This window comes from Bos grunniens, chromosome 12 (genome assembly GCF_055505025.1).
Source record: "Bos grunniens cultivar Pamir isolate PY7600 chromosome 12, Bosgru_T2T1.0, whole genome shotgun sequence".
Lineage (NCBI taxonomy): Eukaryota > Metazoa > Chordata > Mammalia > Artiodactyla > Bovidae > Bos > Bos grunniens.
Genome location: NC_141176.1, coordinates 25,576,788 through 25,603,715, shown reverse-complemented (window position 1 = coordinate 25,603,715; position 26,928 = coordinate 25,576,788). Strand labels below are relative to the sequence as shown.

Here is a 26,928-nt window from a genome sequence, read left to right as displayed (position 1 = left end):
ACTGATTTGATTTCCTTGCAGTCCAAGTGACTCTCAAGAGTCTTTTTCACCACCACAGTTCAAAAGCTTCAATTCTTTAGCCCTCAGTTTTCTTTACAGTCCAACTCTCACATTCCTACATGACTACTGGAAAAACCATAGCTTTGACTAGACAGACCTTTGTTGGCAAAGTAACGTCTCTGCTTATTAACATGCTGTCTAAGTTAGTCATAGCTTTTCTTCCAAGGGGCAAGTGTCTTAATTTCATGGTGCAGTCACCATCTGCAGTGATATTGGAGCCCCCCAAAATAAAGTCTCTCACTGTTTCCATTTTCCTCATCTATTTGTCATGAAGAGATGGGATCAGATTCCATGATCTTTGTTTTTTGAATGTTGAGTTTTAAGCCAGCTTTTTCACTCTCCTCTTTCATTCCATCAACAGGCTTTTTAGTTACTCTTTGCTTTCTGCCATAAGGGTGGTACCATCTGCATATCTGAGGTTATTGATATTTCTCCCGGAAATCTTGATTCCAGCTTGTACTTCATCCAGCCTGGCACTTTGCATGATATAATCTGCATAGAAGCTAAATAAGCAGGGTGACAATATACAGCTTTCATGTATGTCCTTCCCAATTTGGAACCACTCTGTTGTTCTATGTCTGGTTCTAACTATTGCTTCTTGACCTGCATACAGATTTCTCAGGAGGCAGGTCAGATAGTCTGGTGTTCCCATCTCTTTCAGAATTTTGCACAGTTTGTTGTGATCCACACAGTCAAAGGCTTTGATAATAAAGTAGAAGTATATGTTTTTCTGGAATTCTCTTGCTTTTTCTGTGATGTTGGCAATTTGATCTCTGGTTCATCTGCCTTTTCCAAATCCAGCTTGAACATCTGGAAGTTCACAGTTCACGTACTACTGAAGCCGGACTTGGAGAATTTTGAGCACTACTTTGCTAGCATGTGGGATGAGTGCAACTGTGCAATAGTTTGAACATTCACTGGCATTGCCTTTTGAGCTTGGAGTGAAAACTCACATTTTTCAGTCCTGTGGGCACTGCTGAGTTTTCCAAATTTGCTGGCATACTGAGTGCAACACTTTCACAGCACCATCTTTTAGGATGTGAAATAGCTCAACTGGAATTCCATCACCTCCACTAGCTTTGTTCATAGTGATGCTTCCTAAAGCCCACTTGACTTCACATTCCAAGATGTCTGGCTCGAGGTGAACGATCATACCATCATGGTTATCTGGGTCATGAAGCTCTTTTTTGTACAGTTCTTCTGTGTATTCTTGCCACCTCTTCTTAATATCTTCTACTTCTGTTCAGATCAGATCAGTCGCTCAGTCGTGTCCGACTCTTTGCGACCCCATGAATCACAGCACGCCAGGCCTCCCTATCCATCAACAACTCCCAGAGTTCACTCAAGACTCATGTCCATCGAGTCAGTTATGCCATCCAGCCATCTCATCCTCTGTCGTCTCCTTCTCCTCCTGCCCCCAATCCCTCCCAGCATCAGAGTCTTTTCCAATGAGTCAACTCTTCACATGAGGTGGCCAAAGTACTGGAGTTTCAGCTTTAGCATCATTCCTTCCAAAGAAATCTCAGGGCTGATCTCCTTCAGAATGGACTGGTTGGATCTCCTTGCAGTCCAAGGGACTCTCAAGGGTCTTCTCCAACACCACAGTTCAAAAGCATCAATTCTTCGGTGCTCAGCCTTCTTCACAGTCCAACTTTCACATCCATACATGACCACAGGAAAAACCATAGCCTTGACTAGACGAATCTTTGTTGGCAAAGTAATGTCTCTGCTTTTCAATATGCTATCTAGGTTGGTCATAACTTTTCTTCCAAGGAGTAAGCGTCTTTTAATTTCATGGCTGCAGTCACCATCTGCAGTGATTTTGGAGCCCAGAAAAATAAAGTCTGACACTGTTTCCACTGTTTCCCCATCTATTTCCCATGAAGTGGTGGGACCAGATGCCATGAATGTTGAGTTTTAAGCCAACTTTTTCACTCTCCACTTTCACTTTCATCAAGAGTCTTTTGAGTTCCTCTTCACTTTCTGCCATAAGGGTGGTGTCATCTGCGTATCTGAGGTTATTGATATTTCTCCCTGCAATCTTGATTCCAGCTTGTGTTTCTTCCAGTCCAGTGTTTCTCATGATGTACTCTGCATATAAGTTAAATAAACAGGGTGACAATATACAGCCTTGACGAACGCCTTTTCCTATTTGGAACCAGTCTGTTGTTCCATGTCCAGTTCTAACTGTTGCTTCCTGACCTGCATATAAATTTCTCAAGAGGCAGATCAGGTGGTCTGGTATTGCCATCTCTTGCAGAATTTTCCACAGTTTATTGTGATCCACACAGTCAAAGGCTTTGGCATAGTCAATAAAGCAGAAATAGATGTTTTTCTGGAACTCTCTTGCTTTTTCTATGATCCAGCGGATGTTGGTAATTTGATCTCTGGTCCCTCTGCCTTTTCTAAAACCAGCTTGAACATCAGGAAGTTCACGGTTCACATATTGCTGAAGCCTGGCTTGGAGAATTTTGAGCATTACTTTACTAGCGTGTGAGATGAGTGCAACTGTGCAGTAGTTTGAGCATTCTTTGGCATTGCCTTTGTTTGGGATTGGACTGAAAACTGACCTTTTCTGGCCTGTGGCCACTGCTGAGTTTTCCAAATTTGCTGGCAGATTGAGTGTAGCACTTTCACAGCATCATCTTTCAGGATTTGAAACAGCTCAACTGGAATTCCATCACCTCCACTAGCTTTGTTCGTAGTGATGATTTCTAAGGCCCACTTGACTTCACATTCTAGGATGTCTGGCTCTAGGTCAGTGATCACACCATCGTGATTATCTGGGTCGTGAAGATCTTTTTTGTACAGTTCTTCTGTGTATTCTTGCCATCTCTTCTTAATATCTTCTGCTTCTGTTAGGTCCATATAATTTCTGTCCTTTATTGAGCCCATCTTTGCATGAAATGTTCCCTTGGTATCTCTAATTTTCTTGAAGAGATCTCTAGTCTTTACCATTCTATTGTTTTCCTCTATTTCTTTGCACTGATCACTGAGGAAGGCTTTCTTATCACTCCTTACTATTCTTTGGAACTCTGCATTCAGATGGATGTATCTTTCCTTTTCTCCTTTGCCTTTCGCTTCTCTTCTTTTCTCAGCTATTTGTGAGGCCTCCTCAGACAACCATTTGGCCTTTTGCATTTCTTTTTCTTGGGGATGGTCTTTGATCACCATCCGCCTCCTGTACAATGCCATGAACCTCTGTCCATAGTTCTTCAGGCACTCTGTCTATCAGATCTAATCCCTTGAATCTATTTGTCACTCTCACTGTATAATCGTAAGGGATTTGATTCAGGTCATACCTGAATGGTCTAGTGGTTTTCCCTACTTTCTTCAATTTAAGTATGAATTGGGCAACAAGGAGTTCATGATCTGAGCCACAGTCAGCTCCCAGTCTTGTTTTTGCTGACTATATAGAGCTTCTCCATCTTTGGCTGCAAAGTATATAATCAATCTGATTTTGGTATTGACCATCTGGTGATGTTCATGTGTAGAATCTTCTCTTGTGTTGTTGGAAGAGGGTGTTGCTATGACCAGTGTGTTCTCTTGGAAAAACTCTATTAGCCTTTGCCTTTCTTCATTCTGTACTCCAAGATCAAACTTGCCTGTTACTCCAGGTGTTTCTTGACTTCCTACTTTTGCATTCCAGTCCCCATGATGAAAAGGATACCTTTTTTTGGTGTTACTCTAGAAGGTCTTGTAAGTCATCATAGAACCAATCAAAGTCAGCTTCTTCGGCATTACTGGTTGGGGCACAGACTTGGATTATTGTGATACTGAATGGTTTGCCTTGGAAATGAACAGAGACCATTCTGTCATTTTTGAGACTGCATTTTGGACTCTTTTGTTGACTATGAGGGCCACTCCATTTCTTCTAAGAGACTCTTGCCCACAGTAGTAGATGTAAGAGCAGTGACCCCACAAGAGACTGACCCAGACTTGCCTGTGAGTATACAGGAGTCTCCGGTGGAGGCATGGGTTGGCAGTGGCCTGCTACGGGGTCGGGGGTGCTGAGTGTACCAGTGCCCTCATGGGACCTTTTGAAGGAGGTCGCCATTGTCTTCATCACCTCCACCATAGTTGGGTCTGAGGTCAAACAACAGGGAGGGAACACAGCCCCGCCCATCACCAGAAAATTGGATTAAAGATTTACTGAGCATGGCCCCGCCCATCAGACCCAGTGTCCCCCTCAGTCAGCCTCTCCCATCAGGAAGCTTCCATAAGCCTCTTATCCTTATCCATCAGAGAATGGACAGAAAGAAAACCACAATCACAGAAAACTTATCAAACTTATTAGATGGACCACAGCCTTGTCTAACTCAATGAAACTATGAGCCACATCTTGTAGGGCCAACCCAAGACAGATGGGTCATGGTGGAGAGTTTTGACAAAATGTGGTCCACTGGAGAAGGGAATGGCAAGCCACTTCAGTAGTCTTGCCTTGAGAAGCCCATGAACAGTATGAAAGGGCAAAAAGATAGGACATTGAAAGATGAACTTCCCAAGTTGGTAGGTGCCCAATACGCTACTGGAGAAGAGTGGAGAAATAACTCCGGAAAGAATGAAGAGACAGAGCCAAAGCAAAAACAACACCCAGGTGTGGATATCACTGGTGATGGAAGTCAAGTCCGAGGCTATAAAGAGCATTATCGCATAGGAACCTGGAATGTTAGGTCCATGAATCAAGGTAAATTAGAAGTGGTCCAACAGGAGGCAGCAAGAGTGAACATCAACATACACACATTACTATATACAAAACGGACAACCAACAAGGACCTACTGTGTAGCACAGAGAACTCTACTCAGTGTTTGGTGATAAATATAAGGGAACTGCAGAAGCAGCATCCATCTGAACAGCTCTCATATTTTTAAAGGCCCAAAAAACAAATATTTTCTGTTAAGCAAAGAAAGAAAACAACAGTTAAACAAAAAAAAAAAGTAAGGAAATGAAGCATTAAATTATGTTTGGATCTGACCAATATCTCCTAAAATATCAGAACACAGTAACTTTTCCCTGAAAGTCGTATACGTTTTGGGACTTTGGAAAACAGAATAATTTCTGTCTAAGCATATTAGATTATCGTAAAGGTACCAAAGAGTCCTTGTTTGTTTTCAAAAAACAAAAAAAGAATCACACATGAGTTTTAAAATTATTATATTTTGCAATTCTTTAAATTATGGAAATAAATTTTCTCTAACAAAATTTATTAGTAAAAAATCTGCAAAGTTAATGCTACTTGGCCACTGGCTCCCATTATAAGATTAAAGAATTTGCACATAAGAGAAATTCTCAAAGTCACAATGGACAACTTACAGTAATATGGGTAACTGAAGTCATCTAGGAAGGTCTTTCTCCATAAGAGTCCATATTAGGAGATACTAGATGTTTGCCCTGTTTTTCCTTATTGGTAGAGGTTTTTCACTGGCTCAGGGTTGAGACTTGTAAATTCCATCTATGACATCACTTGACCTCAGTCTGAAAATGACCTAATCTCCATTTTTCACATTATTTAAGCTGCTTGCCATCTCCTTTAGGATTCCTTTAAGCTCTAATGTGGTATGTTCAAAAGTATACTAAGTGAGGGCTTTGTGTAATGCATGCCATTTTTCCAGAGTAAAAACTTCCTTATTGAAAACTCTGGAAATGAAAATTCACTATTGTGAATTACAGTAAAATCTGGGACAGATTCAACTGTATATTGAAATCTCTGAAGTTGAACTGAGTTAAATTACATGAAGTACATAATTTATGAAATATAATATCATAAAGTGCCTTCTGGATATTATATTTTATAAACCTATCTCAGATGTACACAAAAACATCTCATAATCTACCTGGAAGGTGCTGGCTTAAGAAGATGATTTTGACAGTGCTATCAAAGGCAAGAAAAAAGATTCCCAAAGGCACTGACAGATCATTCTTCCATGGGAGTCTTTCATAATATGATAGTACATAAAAATAAGCTTACTGAAAATGAAATGTGAATGTATATATCAGGTCTATGGAAAATGTCAACTTCTCAAATATAAAGCAGCAAAAAAAAAAAAAAAAATAACATAAAGGAAAAATTGAGGGACACATTTTTTTAATTTGAAACTGATATACCTGAAAACTAGAGAAGCTAAAATAAAAAGGGGAAAACAAACTGATGACCTATAATACAACAGTGGGTTAATATGCTATGCACAGCCTTTTATAATTTATAAAAATGCAAGGTACTAAAATATATGACAAAGAATAAAAACAAAATATAGAAAATGCCACTAGGGACACTATAAATTGATATCAACCCTTTTGGAAAGCAACATGGCAAACTATATTTGGAACCATGAAAATATTCTCATCGCTAAAAATTTTTCCTAAGTAAATAACAGAGCAACAAATAACCACACTGCAACAGATACAAGCAGCATTAGCCATGACATCAAAAAATTTTAAGCAGCCTCCTAAATTCTCAATGATGGGCATAATACCTGAAAAGAATTTTAAGTTATAACCTTATCTTCAAAGAGCTTTGCGAGCAAGATGTTCATATGAAAATTTTCCACCACAAGACAATAAGTGATAATTGGTAGAGAAGTGGTCCAGGCAACCCTAATCCAGAAGAGAAAGAAATCATTTCCCACTTCCCACTGTGTGATCAATAAAGAAAAAATGGAATTCCTGCTGGCCCTGGAAGTGAGGGTGAGATTCTCATTAGCAGAAAAGAAGACAGCACTTCAGATAAAAATAAAATAATAATATGCTCTACTGAACAGTACAGTAAAGGGGATCGTCTGTTGGATATTAACCTGTCTTTCTCAAAAACTAATATAAAACTCATTCCAGGGACAAACAAGTTAAGCTAAGACTACAGTAGGCTATAGCACCAAAGTTTTTATGCATGATCAGAATTGAGGTTTTATTTTATTTTAAAGTCTTTACTGAATTTGTTACGATACTGGTTCTGTTGTTTATGTTCTTTCAGGGATAGAACCTGCACCCCTGGACTGGAAGGCCCAGTCCTAACCACTGGACTTCCAGGGAAGTCCCCCAGACCCAGGTTTTTAGAAAGACCACACTGGCTGTAGTGTGGAGGCAGAGCTGCAGGTAGGACATGGGAAGATAGGAGTCAAGATGCCTTTCAGAAAACTATTCTACTAGCCCAAGCGAGAAGCTGGAGAGCTAAACTTTACACATCCCCATTAGGAACAGAGAGGAACAACTGCCATGAGGAGTACTTAGCAGACAGAATCAACTGATTGGATTGAAGAACTGGCAATTGACTGGATGCTAGCCTCATTGATGCCATTGAAACTTCTATTTTGGCCAACTCCCCATATATTACAATAGATCAAATGAGAAGGGAAACACGTCTGGGTTAGATGGTAAGGAATAAAATGAATTTGGTTGTGCACAAATCAAACGTGAAGTTCCTAGGAGCCAACTGGTTGGAGATTTTCCAGCAAGAAATTAGAAATATAGATCCAGGGTATGAGAAAGGGATGCATGGGGTAGTTGCAGCTATGGGAACTAAAGAAAATGTTCAGAGACCCCACCCAGCTGGCCAGGGTGAAGTCCAGGGCAACGCCAGCACTGAGAGAGCGATCAGAGACGGAGGGGCCGTTGAAGGGAGCTTAGAAATCAGGTGCCTGGAGCCATGGCAACCAAGCGGGTGGTGAGGATGTGGCTGGGAGAGACCCAGACATCAGCATCTGATGCTCCAGCAACAGCAGAGAAAATGAGGTTTCCTAACAGACCACCAGCCGGGCCACGAGGAAGCCACATGTGGCCTCATAATGGCCATTTCAGTCGGGCAGTGATGCCAGGTTGCTCTCATTCATTTATTTACCCACTGGGCCTCTCTTTCCTCTTTCTTTCAGTGATATTTATTGCGTTCTTGCCACCACCATGCTAACACTGAGGACTCCAACAAGCTCCCTGATGTCCAGAAACACTGATACAAAACAAATAGGTGTAATGATGCTAACTAAGGAGCTGAGGTATGACTGGAAGTTGAGGAAGTAGAGATAGCAAAAGCAGATATTTCTCATGGAGGAAGAGCTTGTGGTTGAGAGGTAAGCAGGACGAAGCCAAGGATTGTTCAGACTGAGAGATCTGCGTGTCTGTTGGCTGAGGGGTCAAGTGGGGAGAGGCTAATAGAACAGGTTAAGTGTTTGCCATCAGCAGATCCTGTTGAAGCCCATGCGATGCAACCTGCAATCCTCACCATGACTCGATGAGCTAAGAACGAACAGACCTCTTCTCCCAGGGCGCGTGGACATGCAAGGAGTGAGTCAGTTTGCTCAGGGCCACCCCCAGCTTAACCATGGCACAGCCGCGCACCCACAGGAGGGCACCCACCAGTGCCGTCCTCACAGAGAGCGGGGAGGCCCAGAGGTGGGGGAGCAGGAGGAAAGAGAGCAGCCCAGATCAGTGGGTCACGGGAGACAAGCCAGAATAGACGGAAGCGTAGGAGCCACAGAGAGAAACATGAGAAAGATTGTGGGCTGTATCCTCTGTGCACAAGAAGCAAAGAGCGACAGAAAATGCTTTGCCTGTAGCCTGGCGTCTAGGCAAGAAAACTGGCTTGAAGCCTGCTGTGTGGGACACGCGTCCTAAAGGACCTCGCCTAAGATGGATATGGAAGATGTGGTACATACATACAGTGGAATATTTCTCAGCCATAAAAGTGCACAAAATTGGGTCATTTGCAGAGGTGTGGATAGAATTAGAGACTCATACAGAGTGAAGTCAGTCAGGAAGAGAAAACCATATATTGTATATGAACGCATACATGTGGAATCTAGGGAAATGATACTGATAAGCCTGTCTACAGGGCAGGAATAGAGGCACAGACACAGAGAAAGGACATGTGGACACAGAGGGGACATGGGAGGGAGGGGCCAACTGGGAGATGAGGACTAACATATGCACAGCACCATGTGCAAAAGAGATGGCCAGCAGGACGCTGCTGTAGGGCACAGGGAACTCAGCTCCAGGCTCTGTGATGACCGGAGGGTTGGGATGGGGGGTGGGAGGGAGGCTCAAGAGAGAGGGGGTGTGTGTGTGTGTGTGTGTCACTGATTCACTTTGTTGTACAGCAGAAACTAACATTGTAAAGCAATTATTCGCTAAGAAAGAAATAAAGAGAGGTTGTAACAGTAATGGAAAGCAGGGGCAAATACAGATGCTATAAAAAGAAAAGAGAAAACAAACTGAAAAAGAAAAACTAAGATGTCTGTTTTTAGCTTAGGAGCCTAACAGTACAGGGAAGAGATGACAGAAGTCAGTGGCAGGAATATGAGGAGCTATTATTTACTTTTTTAAAAACTTTTTTGCATCTTCCAAAGCTTTCTATAATGCTCACTGCATAAAAATGTGTTACTCCATCAGTTTAAAAAAATACATTTTTAAAACAGTATTGAGAACTCAAAAACTGTAATAATGGTGCTAAAAAAGGAACAAGCAAACTGAAGAGGTGTCTTAAGGACGAACAGTAAATGACGACAGCTTGGATCTGTGGGATGAAGAAAAGGCAAAGCCAAGGGTGATGTTGAGTTAGACGGTGACACCATTTAACAGGATCCAGAGATAAGAAGAAGGTGCAATTCCGAATAACCTTAAAGAATGGGATTACATCTGTATGTGACATGATGAAAGGACTCAGGATTAGAGGAACACCTGACACAGAGCCGACGCACTGGAAAAGACCCTGATGCTGGGAAAGATTGAAGGCAGAAGGAGGCGATGGGATGAGATGGTGGGACAGCATCATCGATTCAACAGACATGAGTCTGAACAAACTCTGGGAGACAGTGAAGAACAGCAAAGCCTGGCATGCTGCAGCCCACGGGGTCGCAAAGAATCCGACAGGACGTAGCGACAGAACCACCGCAAGTAGGGTGAATATATCCAGGTAACTGAAGTGATGAAGAAAGGTCTGGGGCTAACTGGCCTTAAAAGAGTGGTAAAAATGATGGAGTTGATGATGTCGCAGTAGATAATGCAAAGACAAGAAAGTGAAGGAAGTGCTTAAAGGTGAGGCAAGTCAAGAGGAAAACAGAAAGTCACTCTTTGAACACCTTGATAATCATTGGTACAGGCAAAATCCAGCAAGAAACACCAACATTCAGAGGCAAAAGTTATTTTAAACACCACAAAGTTCCTCCTCAAAATACTTATTAATTACAAAGGGGAAAAGAGTAACTTTAGAGTGAAGATAAGTGGCAGACACTCCTTAACCAACAGGTTAACCTCACCAGCAACAAGGCACGGCCACATCACACACTCCTGAAACGATGCCCCAAGGAGGACACAGCTTCACTTCTGGGGCATCCTTGCCACAAATGCATAATTTCAACCTAATCGCCAGGTGAACACCCCCAAGTTGAGGGACACTTTACAAAATAACTGACCAGTACTCCTCCAAGTGTCAAGTCATTAAAGACAAAGACTTAAGAACTGTCAGAGCTTGGAGGAGATGGAGAAGGCAGGATAGCTAAATGCAATGTTTGGAAACTCAAAAAAGAGGGGATGTATGTAAACATGTAGCTGATTCACTCTGCTGTACAGCAGAAACTAACGCAACAACTGTAAGGCAACTATATGCCAATACAATTTTTTAAAGATTTTTCAAAAAAAATAATGAAGATAAGTGCAATGCGTGATTCTGAAACAGCAACACCAAAGGGCCAATGGCGGAGAAAGCAATGGAAGCCAAATAAAGCCCGTAATTTAGTTGCCAGTATTGTTCTCGTTAGTTTTTACTTTGATAATTGTGCCTTGGCTGTGCAAGATGGTCCCTCGTGGGAAGCTGGGTCCAGGGTATATGGGAACCTGCCATCTCTGTGACACTTCTATTAAGTCCAAATTAATTTCAAAACTAAAACTCTTAAAAATGAGGCAGGCATCCTGCAAAAAATACAACTGAAGCCTCTCTTCAAATATTATACAACTTCCATGAGAATATTTTTAATTAAAACATAAAAACATTAGAAGAAAAGGAGAGCAACAATTTTATAGTCTGAGTCCAGAGGACAAGAAGCATGAAATTCAAGCCATAAATGAAAAGATTGATCCATTTTGATTACATAATTTTGTTAAATCTGGGACCCCCCAAAAAAAACAAACACAATAAACAAAATCACTAAAGGACAATCTGGAAAAACACATACTTGAAATTAGTATCACGAAGGGCTAATATCTTAAAAAAAAAAAAAAATCCTAGAAGTCAATTAGAAAAAAAAAGACCCCAACCTGGACATGGACAAAAGCTATGGAGAAAAAAATAGATATGGAAAGATGAAATTTAAAACTATAAGAGGGTACACGCTTTTCTTAACAGATTGGCAAATGACAAAACATTTGGTAACACACTGCCTCGTAGAAAAACAGCCACTCTCATACATTACTAACGGGGAGGACAAACTGGTACCACTTCTATGAAGAGAAATTTTCCAATAGCTCTTAGAAGTTTAATGCCTGTACTTCTCTCTCCCGCAATATTACTTCTAGGAATTGATCCTGTGCATGTTCCCCTACACAAGTGGAAAACTTAACATCAAGGATATTCCCGTCAAAACCGCTTCTAATAACAAAGGATCGCACACAACCCAGAGGCCCATAGATAAAGACTGGTTAAATTAAAAAATGGCTCATGGTGTAAGGGATACTCTGAGGTTAGGAAAAAGGCTGCAGCGGCTCTAGACTCATGCTATGGTATATGGTTAAGCGTGTAAAGCACAGTGCCAATGTGTGAGCAAGGAACGTTAACTTATAGGCAAATGATAAGCATATTCTCGACAAACACTGGTGTCTCTGAGAGGACGGATATTCAAAAAACTAGTGAACTACTGAGCACATGGGGATTTTAGACAGGCACGTTTTACAATTTTTCAAAACTTAAATTAAAAAAATCTTTAAATAGAGCAGAGAGAGGCATAGAGTCAGGTAGTAAATTAGACGGGAAAAGTACTGATAGATGATGACAACATGTCGGGGGAAAGTTGCCAAGAGAGGTGGGGGCCCTGGAAATCATGACTGGAGAGATTTCCTGACTTTGGGGTGAAGTATAGGTTTATTCCTGAGAGGTTAATTCTGATGGGGCCTTGGGAAAAGCCCTTAGGCTGGGGATGTGGAATCAAGCAGTGTCCATGGTGGGGCCAGGGAGGGAAGGTGGGTAGGGGCATGTCACAGCTTGGGAGCCCAGGAACCCAGCAACTTGTTTCTAATACATGCAGATGTCACGTACATATTAACTTACTCGTATCCAGAAGACAGCACACTTGCATGTTTCTACCCTATTGCTTAAAGGAAACTCTGGCTCTTACATTCACACAAGACATTAAAGGATGTTACTGAGGCAGTAAAAAGGTCAATGGATACAGGGATTGAGGCATGGAGGGATGAATAAGCGGATTAGAGAGGATTTTTAGGGCAGTGAAACTATCCTGTATGATACCACAGTCATGGATACACATCATTATTTCTTTGTCCAAACCCACAAAATGTACAATATCAAGAGTGAGCCCTTGTGTAAACTATGGACTTGGGATGATAACGGTCTGTCAATGTCAGCTCAGTGACTGTAACAAACGTACCCCTCTGGTGATAATGGGAAAGGCTGTTCATGGGTGGATGCAGGGGGATATGGGAAGGGAAAGCTGCTCATTTGTGTCCGATTTTTTACGACCCCAGAGACTATACAGTCCATGCAATTCTCCAGGCCAGAATACTGGAGTGGGTAGCCTTTCCCTTCTTCAGGGGATCTTCCCAACCCAGGAATCAAACCAGGGTCTCCTGCATTCCAGGTGGATTCTTTACCAGCTGAGCTACCAGGAGTTCCCCAGGATATGGGAAAACTCTGTACTTTCTGCTCAGTTTTGCCCCCAACTTAAAACTGCACTAATAATAAGTCTATTTAAAAGTGTGGGGGAGGGGAGCACCTATTCTTCAACACACATTCCTGATGCTTGAGCATCAAATAACGACCAGTCAATCAATCAGGGCTTGGGATTTATATATCAAGTTGTATATAATACTACATCTTTCTCCTAAGAGTTCAAAGGTTTTAAATGTTCCTCCTTCATTTATCCTTACCACATCCTCACACCTACAGTGGAATATAAACACTGTAAAACTGGGTAGAAAGAGGCAGTATCAGGAGAATGAGGCCAAGTCTCAAGATGAATCACTTGCAGAAATAGACCTGCAATTCAACTTTCCTTATTGAGCTTCATGATTTTTTCAAACATATAAAGGCCATGTTGAAAGTAAACAATTAGGAGTGTCATCTATGTTCTACCCTGAAGTGTGTGTGTGCATGTGTGTATACATAAACATACCTGCACAAATAGATACACAATCATGCATTCATGCATATACACACCCTTACTCATACACACACACACACACACACACACCCTTACTCATATAATCATACTTCAGCCTAAGAGCCAGCTCATTCCTGGCTAGCTAAACTTAGGCATTTTTTTAAGACAAACTTAGGCACAATAATAGTAAAATAGTGAAACTATTAGCCATTATAAATAAAGAAACTCACACATGTCATTGTCAGGATTTCTAGTCTGAGATAAGTGAGAACAAACAAACTTACAAAAGACAATTACAAGTCAAATATACTTGTCACTGCTCCCACTAAAACGATTTAATTTAAAACATCATCATATTGGAAGGAGAAATGAGACGCTAATTACATGCATTGACTTTTACATAAAATTAGTATGTAAAGTGGGAGCTAGGAACCTAATGGTGAATATGAAGCAACGGCTTGCATTTTATCAGACTAAGCAAAAACGTAATTGACAAAGAGGCAAATCTAAATGAATTTCCAGCTTACACTAAGCGCAGCTGCATGCTAATTGTCAGTATTATAGATGGAAAAAATGCATTTAAACAAAAAATTTTTAAACGCAGACAATAAGCAAACTTACCTACTTTACTGACGTTACTATTTATTTAATCAGAAAAGTATTTTTTTCCAAAAAGGAATTTTTAACATCAGATTATTCCATCTGCAGTTACTTCAAATTAATTGAGGAGAAAAGTGTTTGGAGGCAAATGAAAAGATTAAAGTGTTTCTGGGAGCAGTATCTACTACACCTGGAATTAAGTCGAGGTTAAAAAACATTTGTTTTCAGGAAGAAGCCAATACAATAATATTTCATTTAAGAGCCACTGAGAATATTTTATATGTATATATATGTACATACATAGGTACATACACGCACACACATATATATGTAACAATCAGTTTTCTGTACACCAGAAACTAACACAATATTATAAATCAACTGTACTTCAATTTTAAAAGGCCACTAAGAATACCTCACTCGGTATCTTATGTCAGTGGCAGTTAAGAGATCAAACTCTGGCATCAGCCTTCTTGAGTTCAAATCCCAACTCTTTCTTGCTGTGTGACCCTGGCAGATCACTTAACCACACTGTGCCTCACTTTTCACTTTTTACTATGAGGGTGATTAACAGTACCTACCTCCTAGGATCACTGTAAGAATGAAATATGTTCACATATGCCACACACATGCCCCATATTTGTGAGTGATCATTATTATCACCGCTCAGGACAGCAGTCTCTTTGGGTATTCTTTTGTACTAAAAAACTGACCAAGCAGATGGTAGCAACATGTCATGATTCTGCTGGTCCCCCAGATAAAAAGTACTGTCATGTCCCACCTCTCATACCCTCTCCCTGGTCGATGGGAATCATGGGAATATCTTTGCTACTTCTGAGTACAGATCGATCCTTGGTGATAAACTGACTGAGGTAGCCCTCTCCCAGGAAATGTTGCACAGGTGACTCTACACCGGAGGCTGCCAAGCCCAGGATATCTGAGAAGGTGCTCGGAGATTCTGGCATATCTTCCCTACAACACCATCAGCCCTTAAAGTGATGATTTAGGTGACTGGGCACACACCTGACTTTGCACTTGATCTTTATCCAGATCCCTTGGAATATCTCACCAAATTATTTATCCTGCCTTTTCCAAGGTCATGAAAAGGACAGGGCACAAAAATCAAAGCTGATAACAGAAAGGTTTTATGTTCATTCTTCCCCTTTAATTTACTGGAAGTTCCAGCATCTGAATAGAAGGAAAAAGGCCAAGTCTGCAGGCATCTTGGCAGGGTGACGAGTCATCGAAAAGAGAAGTGAATTCCCACAAAATAAATACACCAAACCCAGGCTTCTCTCAAGTGCAGTCAAACTGTGAGTGGACTGGCACCCCTGCCAAGGGATCAAGGGAAGAGAAATGGGAGAAAGACAGAGGAAGCCCTGAGCCTTGAATCACATACAGATTCTGATTTCAAAGGAGGACCAGAGTGCTTGCCTGTGCGTAGTCAGGGCATGGCATTCGTCCAGAGTCCAGACAGACCACAGGGCCTGGCAAATATACTTGGAGTAGGGATAAACTCAGGGTGAAACCAAGCTCTCCCCACCTTCTCAATGTCCTTTTCCATTTTCCATTGTGCTATTACTTCATCAGGACCTTGAGACTTCAACTTAGAAAAATCTACTGTCCAAAGAGGATCATTTACCTCTCAGCGTGAATTTAATCCCAGTATTTTTCTCCGAATTATTTTGCTTCACTTATGATTTCTAAGGTGATCAGAGAATTCCCACCCAGTTCAAATGGGATCGGTCCTGAAATAAGACTATTCCAGAGAAGGAAATCTACTCTGCTTGCATAAGACACCAGGTCTCATCTGTGCACAGATAGTCCTATTTTCACTGGGTGAGTGCTCAGTCACTAAGTCATGTCCAGCTTTTTGTGACCCCTAGACTGTAGCCCATCAGGCTTCTCTGTCCTTGGGATTTTCCGGGCAAGAATATTGGAGTGGGTTACTACACCCTCCTCCAGGAGATCTTCCTGATCCAGGAATGGAACTCATGTCTCCTGCATTGGCAGGTGGGTTCTTTACCACTAAGCCACCTGGGAAGACTTATTTCCACTTGAAATGTCTAAAACAGATAATGACTGTTAACCTCAGTTAAACTTTATAAAAATAAACTGAGTAGATTAATTCCTCAAATGCCATCGAAAGACAACAATCCTTTAAATTTAGAATTAGTCAAACCTCAGAATAATTTTAAAATTTAAATGTATCATATTGGAAAGAATAGCCAACAAACCTAATTTTTTGATCCAACATCACCACTATCTTATCATGTAAGCATAGACATATATCACTTGAATTTTCAGGCCTCAGTCTACAGTGATCAAAATTAATAGTTTTGATACCTATCTAAGATTCAACTCAAAATTTTCATGAATCATTAGTTATTTTCAGTTCACGTACTGGCAGACATGTGGGAGCAAAAGCTCAATTTGCAACTAGCAGTGAATATGAACCAACCATTGAATAAAGATACAAAAAAATGGACTTGTAAAAGTAATGTAGCATGGGTATGAGAAAAAATAGAGAGGATGCTGCAGAAATAAGACCGTTTTTCCTTCAGTCCATTATATAAGTTACCTGATCTAATATTACTAGGTTTGGTTTTGTTTTACACTACTGTACAGCCATGTGAACTTCCCAATGTGTAACATACAAGGACACCACCATGAGACTAGATGCTAGCTCTTGGAGTTCAAGCAAGAAATGCTGAGAATAATACAAACTTTTGGGAACCGAGGCCATCCCCTCCAGGGTCCCTTGGGAGGTCTCCCCCAGCACTCACCTTCCAGCAGTTGGTCCAGGCTGGAAATCTTCTTGAGTCCATCAATGGTGTAGATTGTTCTCACTCCCTGGGGCAAATTCACGTTATCCGACAGAGTTCGGGTCAAATCAGCCAGCAGGGCCTCAAAAGATCGGAAGCGGTCTGGGGAGATGGCATACACAATCCCTTTGAAGTAGCGATCTCCGTTTCGATAGAAACGCACTTTCTTGGCCTTCTTCTCGGAGCTGAGGGTCTGCAGCGTGCGGGTGCGGTAGAAGCTGCAGTGGGCGCTGTGCGTGGGGCTGGGCAGCCCGTTCACCCGCGACCCTCGGCTGTACCTCTGGGCCTTGTCCCGCTCGTCAAAGTGCTCTAGCTCCATGTCTCTGCCGAAGGACATGACTGCGGTTAGAGCTGAACCTGGGAGGCACAGAAACAGAAACACAAAGGTGTTATTTTAGCCTCCAGACCCGGAAGGCTCAGCTTGAGAGCAGCCGATGGGAACACTGCTATAACAGATGATATGTTTCATACGAGTGATCAACTTGGGAGAGAAAAGACAAATATTTAGAGGCAGACCCAGTGGAAACAGATGACTAATCAACCCCAGTTTTGTTAGAATACGGCTGGTATGCGTTGACCACCTCGAATGTCCGGCTTTGAACCGCTCTTATTTCTGATAGTCACAACAAACCTTTCGAAGTTTATTTATTATTAACCCCATACACAGATAAACAAAATGAGGCACAGAAAATTTCTCCCAAATTTCTCCAAATAATACAGTTGAGAAACGCTTGAACCAAGAACTCTGACCCAGGTTTGTCTGACTCCAAGGCTCCCTGCAGGTTAATGCTGATGGTAGGTAGCACATGAGCCTTCACATCAGTCCAGGGCTAAATATAAAAGATACAGCAGCGGGGGGGATCAGGAATCAAAAGACGGCTGCTGCTGCTGCTAAGTCACTTCAGTCGTGTCCGACTCTGTGCGACCCCATAGACGGCAGCCCACCAGGCTCCCCCGTCTCTGGGATTCTCCAGGCAAGAACACTGGAGTGGGTCGCCATTTCCTTCTCCAATGCATGAAAGTGAAAAGTGAAAGTGAAGTCACTCAGTCGTGTCCGACTCTTAGCGACCCCATGGACTGCAGCCTACTAGGCTCCTCCATCCATGGGATTTTCCAGGCAAGAGTACTGGAGTGGGGTGCCACTGACTTCTCTGCAAAAGAGGGCAGGTAACATTTCACAGTCAGATTTTAGGGATTTCCCTGGTGGTCCAGTGGTTGTGAATCCACCTTCCAATGCAGGGGATTCGGGTTCGATACCTGGTCAGGGAATTAAGATCCCACAAACTGGGGAGCAACTAGGCTCACTGCAGCAACTACAGAGCCCACGGGCTCCAGGTGCCGTGAGCCACTAGAGAGAAGCCTGCAGGCCGCAAGGAAGATCCCCCACACTGCAGCTAGGACACAATACTGCCAAAAATAAATGAATGAATGAATTTTTTTTTTTTTTAAGTCAGATTGTAAACATTTTACCCAGTGTTTGCAGTCTCCATGGCCAGACCAAGAGCAAAAAAATCCATAGGTTTAAAAGCGATTTTCCTACATGGTGGTTTAGTCACTAAATCGTGTCCAACTCTTGCAACCCCATGGAATGTAGCCCACCAGGCTCCTCTGTCCATGGAATTCTCCAGGCAAGAATACTGGAATGGGTTGCCAAGTCCTTCTCCAGGGGATCTTCCTGACCCAAGGACTGAACCGGTTTCTCCTGCAGCACAGGCAGATTCTTTATCACTGTGCCACCTGGGAATTTCCTACATAGTCAATTGAAATTTATTTGAAAAGTGGACTCACACTAACTCATTTACTTACACTTAATGCTTCAGATAAGGTGGATTTTTAAAATGGGGGGGAAAAAAGGAAGGGACAGGGAGAAAGGGAAGGAGGGAGGGATGGAAGAGGAGAAAGAAAAGGAAAAGCAACAACAAAATAAAACCAAAAGGGATCAAAGTTACTTCTTCTTTGAGGCACTTGGCCCTTCTTTCCACTAAGACTCTCTCTGTCTTTGTGTGGAGGAAATTGAGGCTTAAAGACGCTGATCCAGACTTGATCCAGAACAAACTATGTAACCGGGAGAAATCTACTTGTTCAGCATCATTAAGCCCCAGTTTCCTCCGTCACACGTGGGAAACTCGATAGTACCTACCTCACAGTTAATATCAGCTATTAAATAACTGAATACACACGAAACACTTCGGGTAATGTCTAGACTGTGATAAGTATTAATATTTTTAATTCATAAAATTTGCTTTTCTGTTCCTGACTCTGTCACGGGAAGAACTAGCAGGAAGAGAATCTCCCCTTTCCAGCAAGGGGGGATCCAGGTGAGTGCCCACCCCCTACCCTCCACCATTTCCATGTCAGGACCTTCTGGAAGGCACACCTGTGCCCCCACAGTTCCATTTGACTTTGGACGGAGCTGGGTCATGGGCAGGCTGCCCGTGGGATTATTTCACCCTTGCTCAGGGGTTAGCTGACGAAGGCTCGTGCTATTGCCCTTCACAGGTGATCTGTGTTTTAATAGGACAATCTAGAAGATGGGAAAACCTCAGCACTCAAAGAAAGAAGTCTCAATGACAAAATTTCAGGCACAATGAAACAGAACATAGGGAAATGAAAACTGGGGGCAAGAACTTTATGTTGTTCAATCGCTCGGTCGTGTCTGATTCTTTACGACCCCATGGACCGCAGCATACAAGGATTCCCTGTCCTCCACCACCTCCTGGAGTTAGAACTTTATTAGTGCCCCCCAAACCCCACCATGAAGACGATGTCGCCGTTCTGAAGGTCACTCCAAACCAACCCAAATGCCAAAGGCCTGCCAAGCCTCCCTGACCTTTCCTTCACTCTCCATAAACTGACCTCTGATCCACTCAGAGCGACTAAAAATTCGTGCTCAAAGCTTCATGCACGGCCAGAGACTGTGCACTCCTGAAATGCATGCAGTGGAAAAAGCTCACACTCATCGGATGTCTGTGATTTGCCTGACACTGTTAAGTGGCGATCAACCACTGTGTAACATGCTAAAAATGACCTCTAGACCTCCTGACAGTCCATTAAGGAGGGGATGTTATTGTGACGAGGGTGAGTACGGGCTGTATCCACGTGCCAAAGTCATAACTGAGGGCCTTGGGACTTGAACCCGGATGTACTCCAGTGATTCTGAAGCTGGCGCCCCTGCCCCCTCCTTTCTGACCCGAGCTCTGTGTTTTAGTGGCCTAGACCCCTGCCAGCGGCCGCTCATCACGTGTAAAGCAGGCTTTTGAAAGCCTTTGCTCCTCTTGGGCAGACCACTTCAACTGCCAGAGAGACTCCGTGTGCAGGAGACCAGGCAGGTCATCCGGCCTCCAACGTCTCCGCCTGTGCGCCCTGAGGCGGGGCGGGGGGAAGAGCAGTGCAGTGGGATTCAATCTGGAGTGATGAGTTCAGGGCACGTTTTTCCTCCAGACATGAAAACTACCCCATGCCACTTACTACCCCAGACAGCCTAAACTGGAATTTTCCAGGGACTTCCCTGGTGGTCCAATGGTTAAGACTCTGCACTTTCAATGCAGGGGGGCCAGGGTTCAATCCCTGGTCAAGGAACTGAGATGCCACATGCAGTGAGGCAAGGCCAATAAATTAATTAACAATAATAATAAAATAACTTCATGAAAATAAAAATAAATTTGCATTTTCCAGAAAAAAAATTTACCATATGTAAGTATGAACTGGTTTCACTGATTTTGAAGTTAGATAACTTCAAAACAATTATCAGTTGATATCCAGTTCTTCAGATAGCTAGTAACTGAGTAAACAGAACAAATATTTTGCCGATGATATCATAACTGCTCCTACGCTTATTAATTGTTTTTAAAAGGCGTTCTTTTGTTTTCCAAAAGGGAGTGTGTGTTGGGACACTGATGCTGCCAGTACTGAAATAGCCATGCCAATTCCCTAGGTTCCTCAAACTTCGTGAAGTATAAAGGCTGGATTGGCTGTTGAAGATTTTATTTTTAAAGGCAGTGATAATTCTTCCTAGGGCTTCCCTGGTGGCTCAGCCGTGAAGAAACTGCCTGCCAACACAGGAGACCTGGGTTCGATCCCTGGGTTCGATCCCTGGGTCAGGAAGATCCCCTGGAGGAGGAAATGGCAACCCACTCCAGTATTCTTGTCTGGGAAATCCCACAGACAGAGGAGCCTGGAAGGCTACAGCCCACAGGGTCCCAAAGAGTCAGACATAACTTAGCAACTAAAAAAAAAAAAAAAAAAAATTCTTTCTACCCTAGGCGTTTTCTCTCAAATCCAAATAAACTGAAACACACAGGACATGCGGAAAGGATGGTACAACTGTGTTGCCAAAGTGCAAATCTAATTCCAAGGGGCTCTTGTTGATCTGTAATTGGCAAGGGTCAAACGATTTAGCAATTGTTGGAATCCCCTTGAGGGAAAGGCTTCTAGAACCAAGAATTCCACACCAGACCTCCCCCCACCCCCCGGCCCCCGCCACCAAAAAAAAAAAAAACATCTATTTAGAACAGAAAAGTTGATTTTGTTTTATTTGTACATTTCCCAAACTGGATCAGGCGTTCAACCACAGCAGGGCCAAGATCTTTTACTTCCCTTCACTGAGCCTGCTCCAAAGTAAGCAATGATGTTGGTGACAAAGAAAAACCACACTCCCAGTGAAATCATTCTGAAGGCTACAGCTACCACTAAATGAATGTCAAAAACCACACTACACATCCTCGTGCTCCAGATATTATGTGTGGCATTAAAATAGGTGTTCTCTCCCTCGCTCAGCAATTCCAATGGATTAGTCATTTATTTGAATCAAGAGCACCTGGGGAAGATTCACCAGACTTCCACGGCTCCCCTGCTTTCTGTGGAAGCCAGCTAAGGAGCACAGCCACACGGTCACAGACCATAGGTGGCCAAGGGCCTGGGCACAGGTGTGTCCTGATACCATGAAGGTAACCGCATGGCCTGAGCCAGGGAGCTCATAGACGCCTGGGCGGGGAAGACCCGGGCCTGGCTCTTATCAAGAGATTTTCCTATAAACACTGCCAGGCTGAGAAATCAGCGTTTTAGATGGTTCTCTGTGGGATTTCTCACCATCATGAAGAACCTCTGCGTTCATCCTTCTCTAGATGAGCACATGAGTTCCTGTTCACAGATTATACTCATACACTCACACATACACACACACACACTCACACCAAGAAATAATCTGGCATAAAGACTATCGTGTTATAAATGTTTCTAAATAGATTTATATAAAATCTATATAGATGCTGGACCTAGAGATTTCAAGGCACATTTTGCCAGTAGAACTAGGATATGGGGGAGATGGACAGGCGTGCAATACGAGGCGCGCACACACCTTCAGAGTGCATGCACCACCCTAGACGCAGCTATATCACAGGATACAAGCGTAGCTTTCATAATGTTCTACACATAACCTCTCTCAGAATCCTCTCCGACCCGCATTCATGCGACATTTCATACTTAAAACGCTGTCCTACTTTCTGGGGAAAGGAGATATATTTAGGAACATTCATAAAACGTATTCACAGAACACCCTGCTGCGTGGCCGCTGAACGCGTGTGCTCCGTAATCTGTACACACGTTCACAGGTGCGGGGAGAGGAAGCCGGTCTGAACGAGACCTTTCATCTGCTCCATCTCTCATAAATAGCTCCCCGCCCAACCCAGCAGCGATTCGGAGCAAACCCGGTTTTCCACCGCCGCCCCTTTTGCGGGGCAATGCGGGGCTGTGCGTGCGCTCCCACTAGGAGGAGAATGCCATTTCCTCTCCGCAGGCTTTTTAGCACTGCGGGCACCAATTTGTACAGGGGGCAGCCTCACAGTCCCCGAAGGAACTTGAGACCCCGCAAATGTACTTGCTACATCCACCCTGCCCCCCCACCACCATGCACGGACCCCAGTCCTCCACCCTCCGGGCCCACGGGAGAGCGCACACACAATAAGAGGCCTGGCCCGGCCACTCCTTCTGGGCGCAGACTTGGTTCCCGTTCCGCGGCCAGTTCTGACAATGACCATCACCTCGCCCGGCCCCTGCGCCCTGGTTCTCCACTAACAACGCGGCGGCCGGGAGCCCCGCTCGCCCGACTCCCCGTTTCCAGCGCGGCGGTGGCACCAGACAAAAGAGGCAGGTGCCCGCGGCCCGGGGGCCGCCCGCACATAGCGCCCCCGGCCGGAGCAGGACCGGGAAGCGCCTTTCGAGGAACGGAGGGCGGGCGGGGCGGCGGCGGTCGAGTAGGCGCCCACCGGCCCTCAGCGCCCGCGCTCCCCCGGTGCCCCGCAGCTGCGGGAGGAGCAGGCTTGGCCCGGTCCCCAGCGGGGCCCCCGGCCGGCCCTCCCCACTGCTTCCGTCCCCAGGCGAAGGCAAACCACGCACCGGTCCGCGGAGAGACGCCGCCGGGGGTCTTTGTGGCCGCGCTCGGGCCGCCTAGTGCGCTGTCCTCGCCGGGCTGGGCGCGGCCGGGCCGCGGGGCTGCGGGGCCGGGGCTGGGCGGCGGCGGCAGGAGCGCGGGCGTCTGGGCTGCAGCCGCTAGAGCAGGGATGCGCCTCGGCCGGTCCTCATTGAAATGCGGCGCTTCGCACAGCCTCACTCCTGCCTCTCTCCGGAGGAGGGCGGCGGCGGCGGCGGGCGCGCTCCCTTTTCTTGTGGCTCACTCGCTCGCCCGCCCCGCTCCTCCTTCTCCTCCTCCGCGTGCGCGCCCCGCGCCCCCGCCCCTCCAGGCCGGGCGCACCCACCACGGCTGCGCCCCGGGCCCCCGCCTCCCGCGCCCTGGCCTGCCACGGCGACCTCGCTGCGTCTGGCTGGACAAACCCCCTGACCTCCCGGGCCCCGGGAGTGGTTGTCTGGAGACAGGCGGCGGTCGGTGGTGGACCTGGGGACCGGGAGAGAGAACGTGTACCGGGTCTGAACCGGGAACGTGAGGTGTGTCCTCCTCAGGGCAGGCCGGGCGACGGGAGCGGAGGGACATTTCTCCCCTCAGGGTACACACACTTGTATGTGACCTCATGGTTTGACGCCATTCCCAAAACTGTGGAAGCCAACGTGATGGCCTTGTCATCAGTTCTCACCCAGGAGACCCTCCCTACCTACCGACACGAGTGTCACCCTCAGGCCCCCTAATTGGGAAGGGCCAGATCTGCGCATAGATCCCACCCATCAACTCCACTGGAACCCGGGACTTGAGTCATCCTTGAAACTGTGACCTCTGCTTGGAGCTGAATATGTCACAGCAGGCCTTTGATAACTTAGAGGCCAAGTTTCGCTACTGGACACCTCGTGGCTGCCAAGGCTAGTGGTCAGCACTGGAAAGCCCCATGAACTCACATAAGCCTTCCCTCCCGGAGCAGGAATGTTGTCAGAGCCCAGACTGCTCACAGCTTCCTCCAAATTTTGCACAGAAGTCCAAGGAGTGGGATCAGGTCGCAGACTTCCGTGAAACCTTAGCCTGTTTAGTGGGCTGCCTGAATTCAGGTCCAGTTCATCCCCTGACTGTGGGCCATGTCCCCTGAGAAGTGTGGGTGTGTGTGTGCTAAGTCACTTCAGTCGTGTCCGACTCTTTGCGACCCCCCTGGACTATAGCCCACCAGACTCCTCTGTCCCTGTGATTCTCCAGGCAAGAATACTGGAGTGGGTTGCCCTGTCCTCTTCCAGGGAATCTTTCCAACCCAGGGATTGAACCTGGGTCTCCTATGCCTCCTGCTCTGGCAGGCAGGTTACCTCTAGCACCACCTGGGAAGCCCCTTGAGACGTGTATTTGTCGCAAATACTCACACATACACAAATACGCAGGTATTTCTCTCTCTTCCTGAGCTTACATCTTTTAATGGAAAATCAACTTTTTTTCTATCAGCTGAGCCCATTATGTATATTTGACTAGTTATTATTAATAAGAGCTATTCTGAATTACTTTCGAAGTATTATGTAAATACTAAATAATTACCGTTTGTTATAAAATGCAGCTCAAATGAGATGCATGTTACATATTCAACAAGTGCTGCATATTTATTTTTGAACTCCTGAATAGCCCAGGGATGAGTACAATAAACTCACCAAATTAACTACATGCAAAGTACTGAGACTGTTCCTTCAAATTCTAATCAAAACGAGGCCAAGGGGTAAGTGTGAAGAAAGTAAGGAACCAAGTGTATTATGAGAAGGGAAATAAGAGTTTCTGTTTATCTTTCCAATGACAGATGCCAAGTGATTTCTGCCAAAATGCTAAACCAAGAAATATATTCCCTCTCCTAACCCCTATGGGTATTCTATCAGGGTCATTTGTTAAGCACTTTAAGTAACTCAACCATATCTTTCCTCTGTCCTAGCTCTTCAACCTGGGATATGCAGATAATGTCCAAAGAAACACTTTTGAGTTTGATCCTCTCAGTTGTAAAGTGCTCTCACTAGAAACTTTTGGGCATTATTAACCCTTTCACGACACCAAAGGGTAACATAAGTAAATAGATGGGCACACTGAATAGTACCTACCAGCTACTATACTTTGGTCATATCATTTAGTCAGGATAGCAGGCTGGCACTAAGTGGTACCCAGTAACCTAATGGAAGTAGCTATGTGTGCTGTGCTTAGTCACGCAGTCGTGTCTGACTCTTGTGACCCCACAGACTAGCCTGCCATGCTCCTCTGTCCATGGGATTCTCCAGGCAAGAAACCCACTGGAGTGGGTTTGCTTGCATCCTCAGTCACTTCAGTCATGTCTGACTTGCAGCAACCTAGCCCATCAGGCTCCTCTGTCCATGGGATTCTCTAGGCAAGAACTGGAGTGGGTTGCTATGGCCTCCTCCAGGGGATCTTCCTGACCCAGAGATCGAACCCCTGTCTGTTGTGTCCCCTGCATCAGAAGGTAGGTTCTTTACTACTGGTGTCACCCGGAAAGCCCCCAAGTAACTATAGAAGTGCCTAAATTATTCCAGTGTGGCATATCTAACTCCTATTCAATAATAATTCCTGATTGAAATGAAATTTAACCAGGAAACTCCTTGTTCAAATAATTTTCAAAAACTGATGTTACTTTCTATACATCACCAGGGTACTGATCAAAGACGTGACTGGAATCAATCCATCCTTTCCTCCATGAAAATCTGAAGGCAACAGAGATCTCACTGGAACTCCCTAAAACTAACGCTGTGTACCCCAGCTGCTGTTCTGAGCAGCTACAGTGCTGCACCCCACAAGATGACAGTGGCTTGGACATTGTTCTGTCGATGGCAACTCTTAATTGAGTGCTTGCTCTTTGCTGTGCTGGGGGGCTTTTGTACATTTTCTTCTTCCATCCTCCTAAGAACCATTCGAGTTAGGCATTACTATCCTCATCTAAGAGATGAAGGAATTTAGGCAGAGGGAGGTTACTTCATTTGCCCAAAGTCATGTAGCTAATAAATCTCAAGTCCAACTCCATTTTTAAAAAATTCCTGTGTTTAAGATTCAAGTCAATTTTCCAATCGCTATGGCCTATAAAGCAATACCAAATTCTAATGTGAAGTGTAATCTCTTCTGGAAAAATGCAATTTTTTAACCAGTGGATTTATTATTTCATAACAGAGCGAGAACAACTCTTGCTTTCGTGAATGCTGCTTTCTGTAGTGATGGGTACCATCAGCTTGTCCTCTCTGAGCAAGTCTTTTCATGAGAATATTTGCCCTTCATGCTTGTTCACAAAGTTGATGGACAATCTGATCTAAATGTGCTTTTTCATTTTCTTGAAATTAAGTTTTCAGGTGAGGCTAGGAAAGATAAAGAGAACTAAAGAATAATAATTTTTAGTTGACACCTCTTTTTTCAGGTACCTTTTATTGGCTTCTTCATAGAAAATGTGCTTAATCATGCAGATTCAAAGAGGTTTACAGAATAAGGGATATTAGCAATGAGACGCACTTCCTGTTTTTCCCTCTAGGAGGGGGAATGTACTCTGTCCTGTTCATCATCTCTCTTCAGTCCTCCTCTGGGACCATGCAGCCCTCTACATGTCCTCTGGGACATGCTGTGCCCCTGGGTTGGGATACCCAGCATATTCAGTGCCCACCACAACAGTGGGAAATAGTTTTATAGAATATGATCGTCATTTTAATTGTCCTTTGTATTTCTTCCCATCTGGTA

General features: G+C 44.3%; 1 protein-coding gene across 3 annotated transcripts in view; it reads right to left on the bottom strand.

Moving 5' to 3' along the window:
• The window catches only part of DCLK1 (doublecortin like kinase 1), a 356,767-nt gene extending 333,337 nt beyond the window's left edge, over positions 1–23,430 (bottom strand). For all 3 annotated transcript variants that reach the window (XM_086329367.1, XM_086329368.1, XM_086329371.1), the window contains exons 1-2: positions 23,193–23,430; positions 16,761–17,156 (exon numbers count right to left, since the gene is read on the bottom strand). In XM_086329367.1, the coding sequence (XP_086185493.1) occupies positions 16,761–17,136 (376 nt within the window). In that variant the 5' untranslated portion in view covers positions 17,137–17,156; positions 23,193–23,430. The remainder of the gene's footprint in view (positions 1–16,760; positions 17,157–23,192) is intronic.
• Between the last annotated feature and the right edge of the window lie 3,498 nt (positions 23,431–26,928).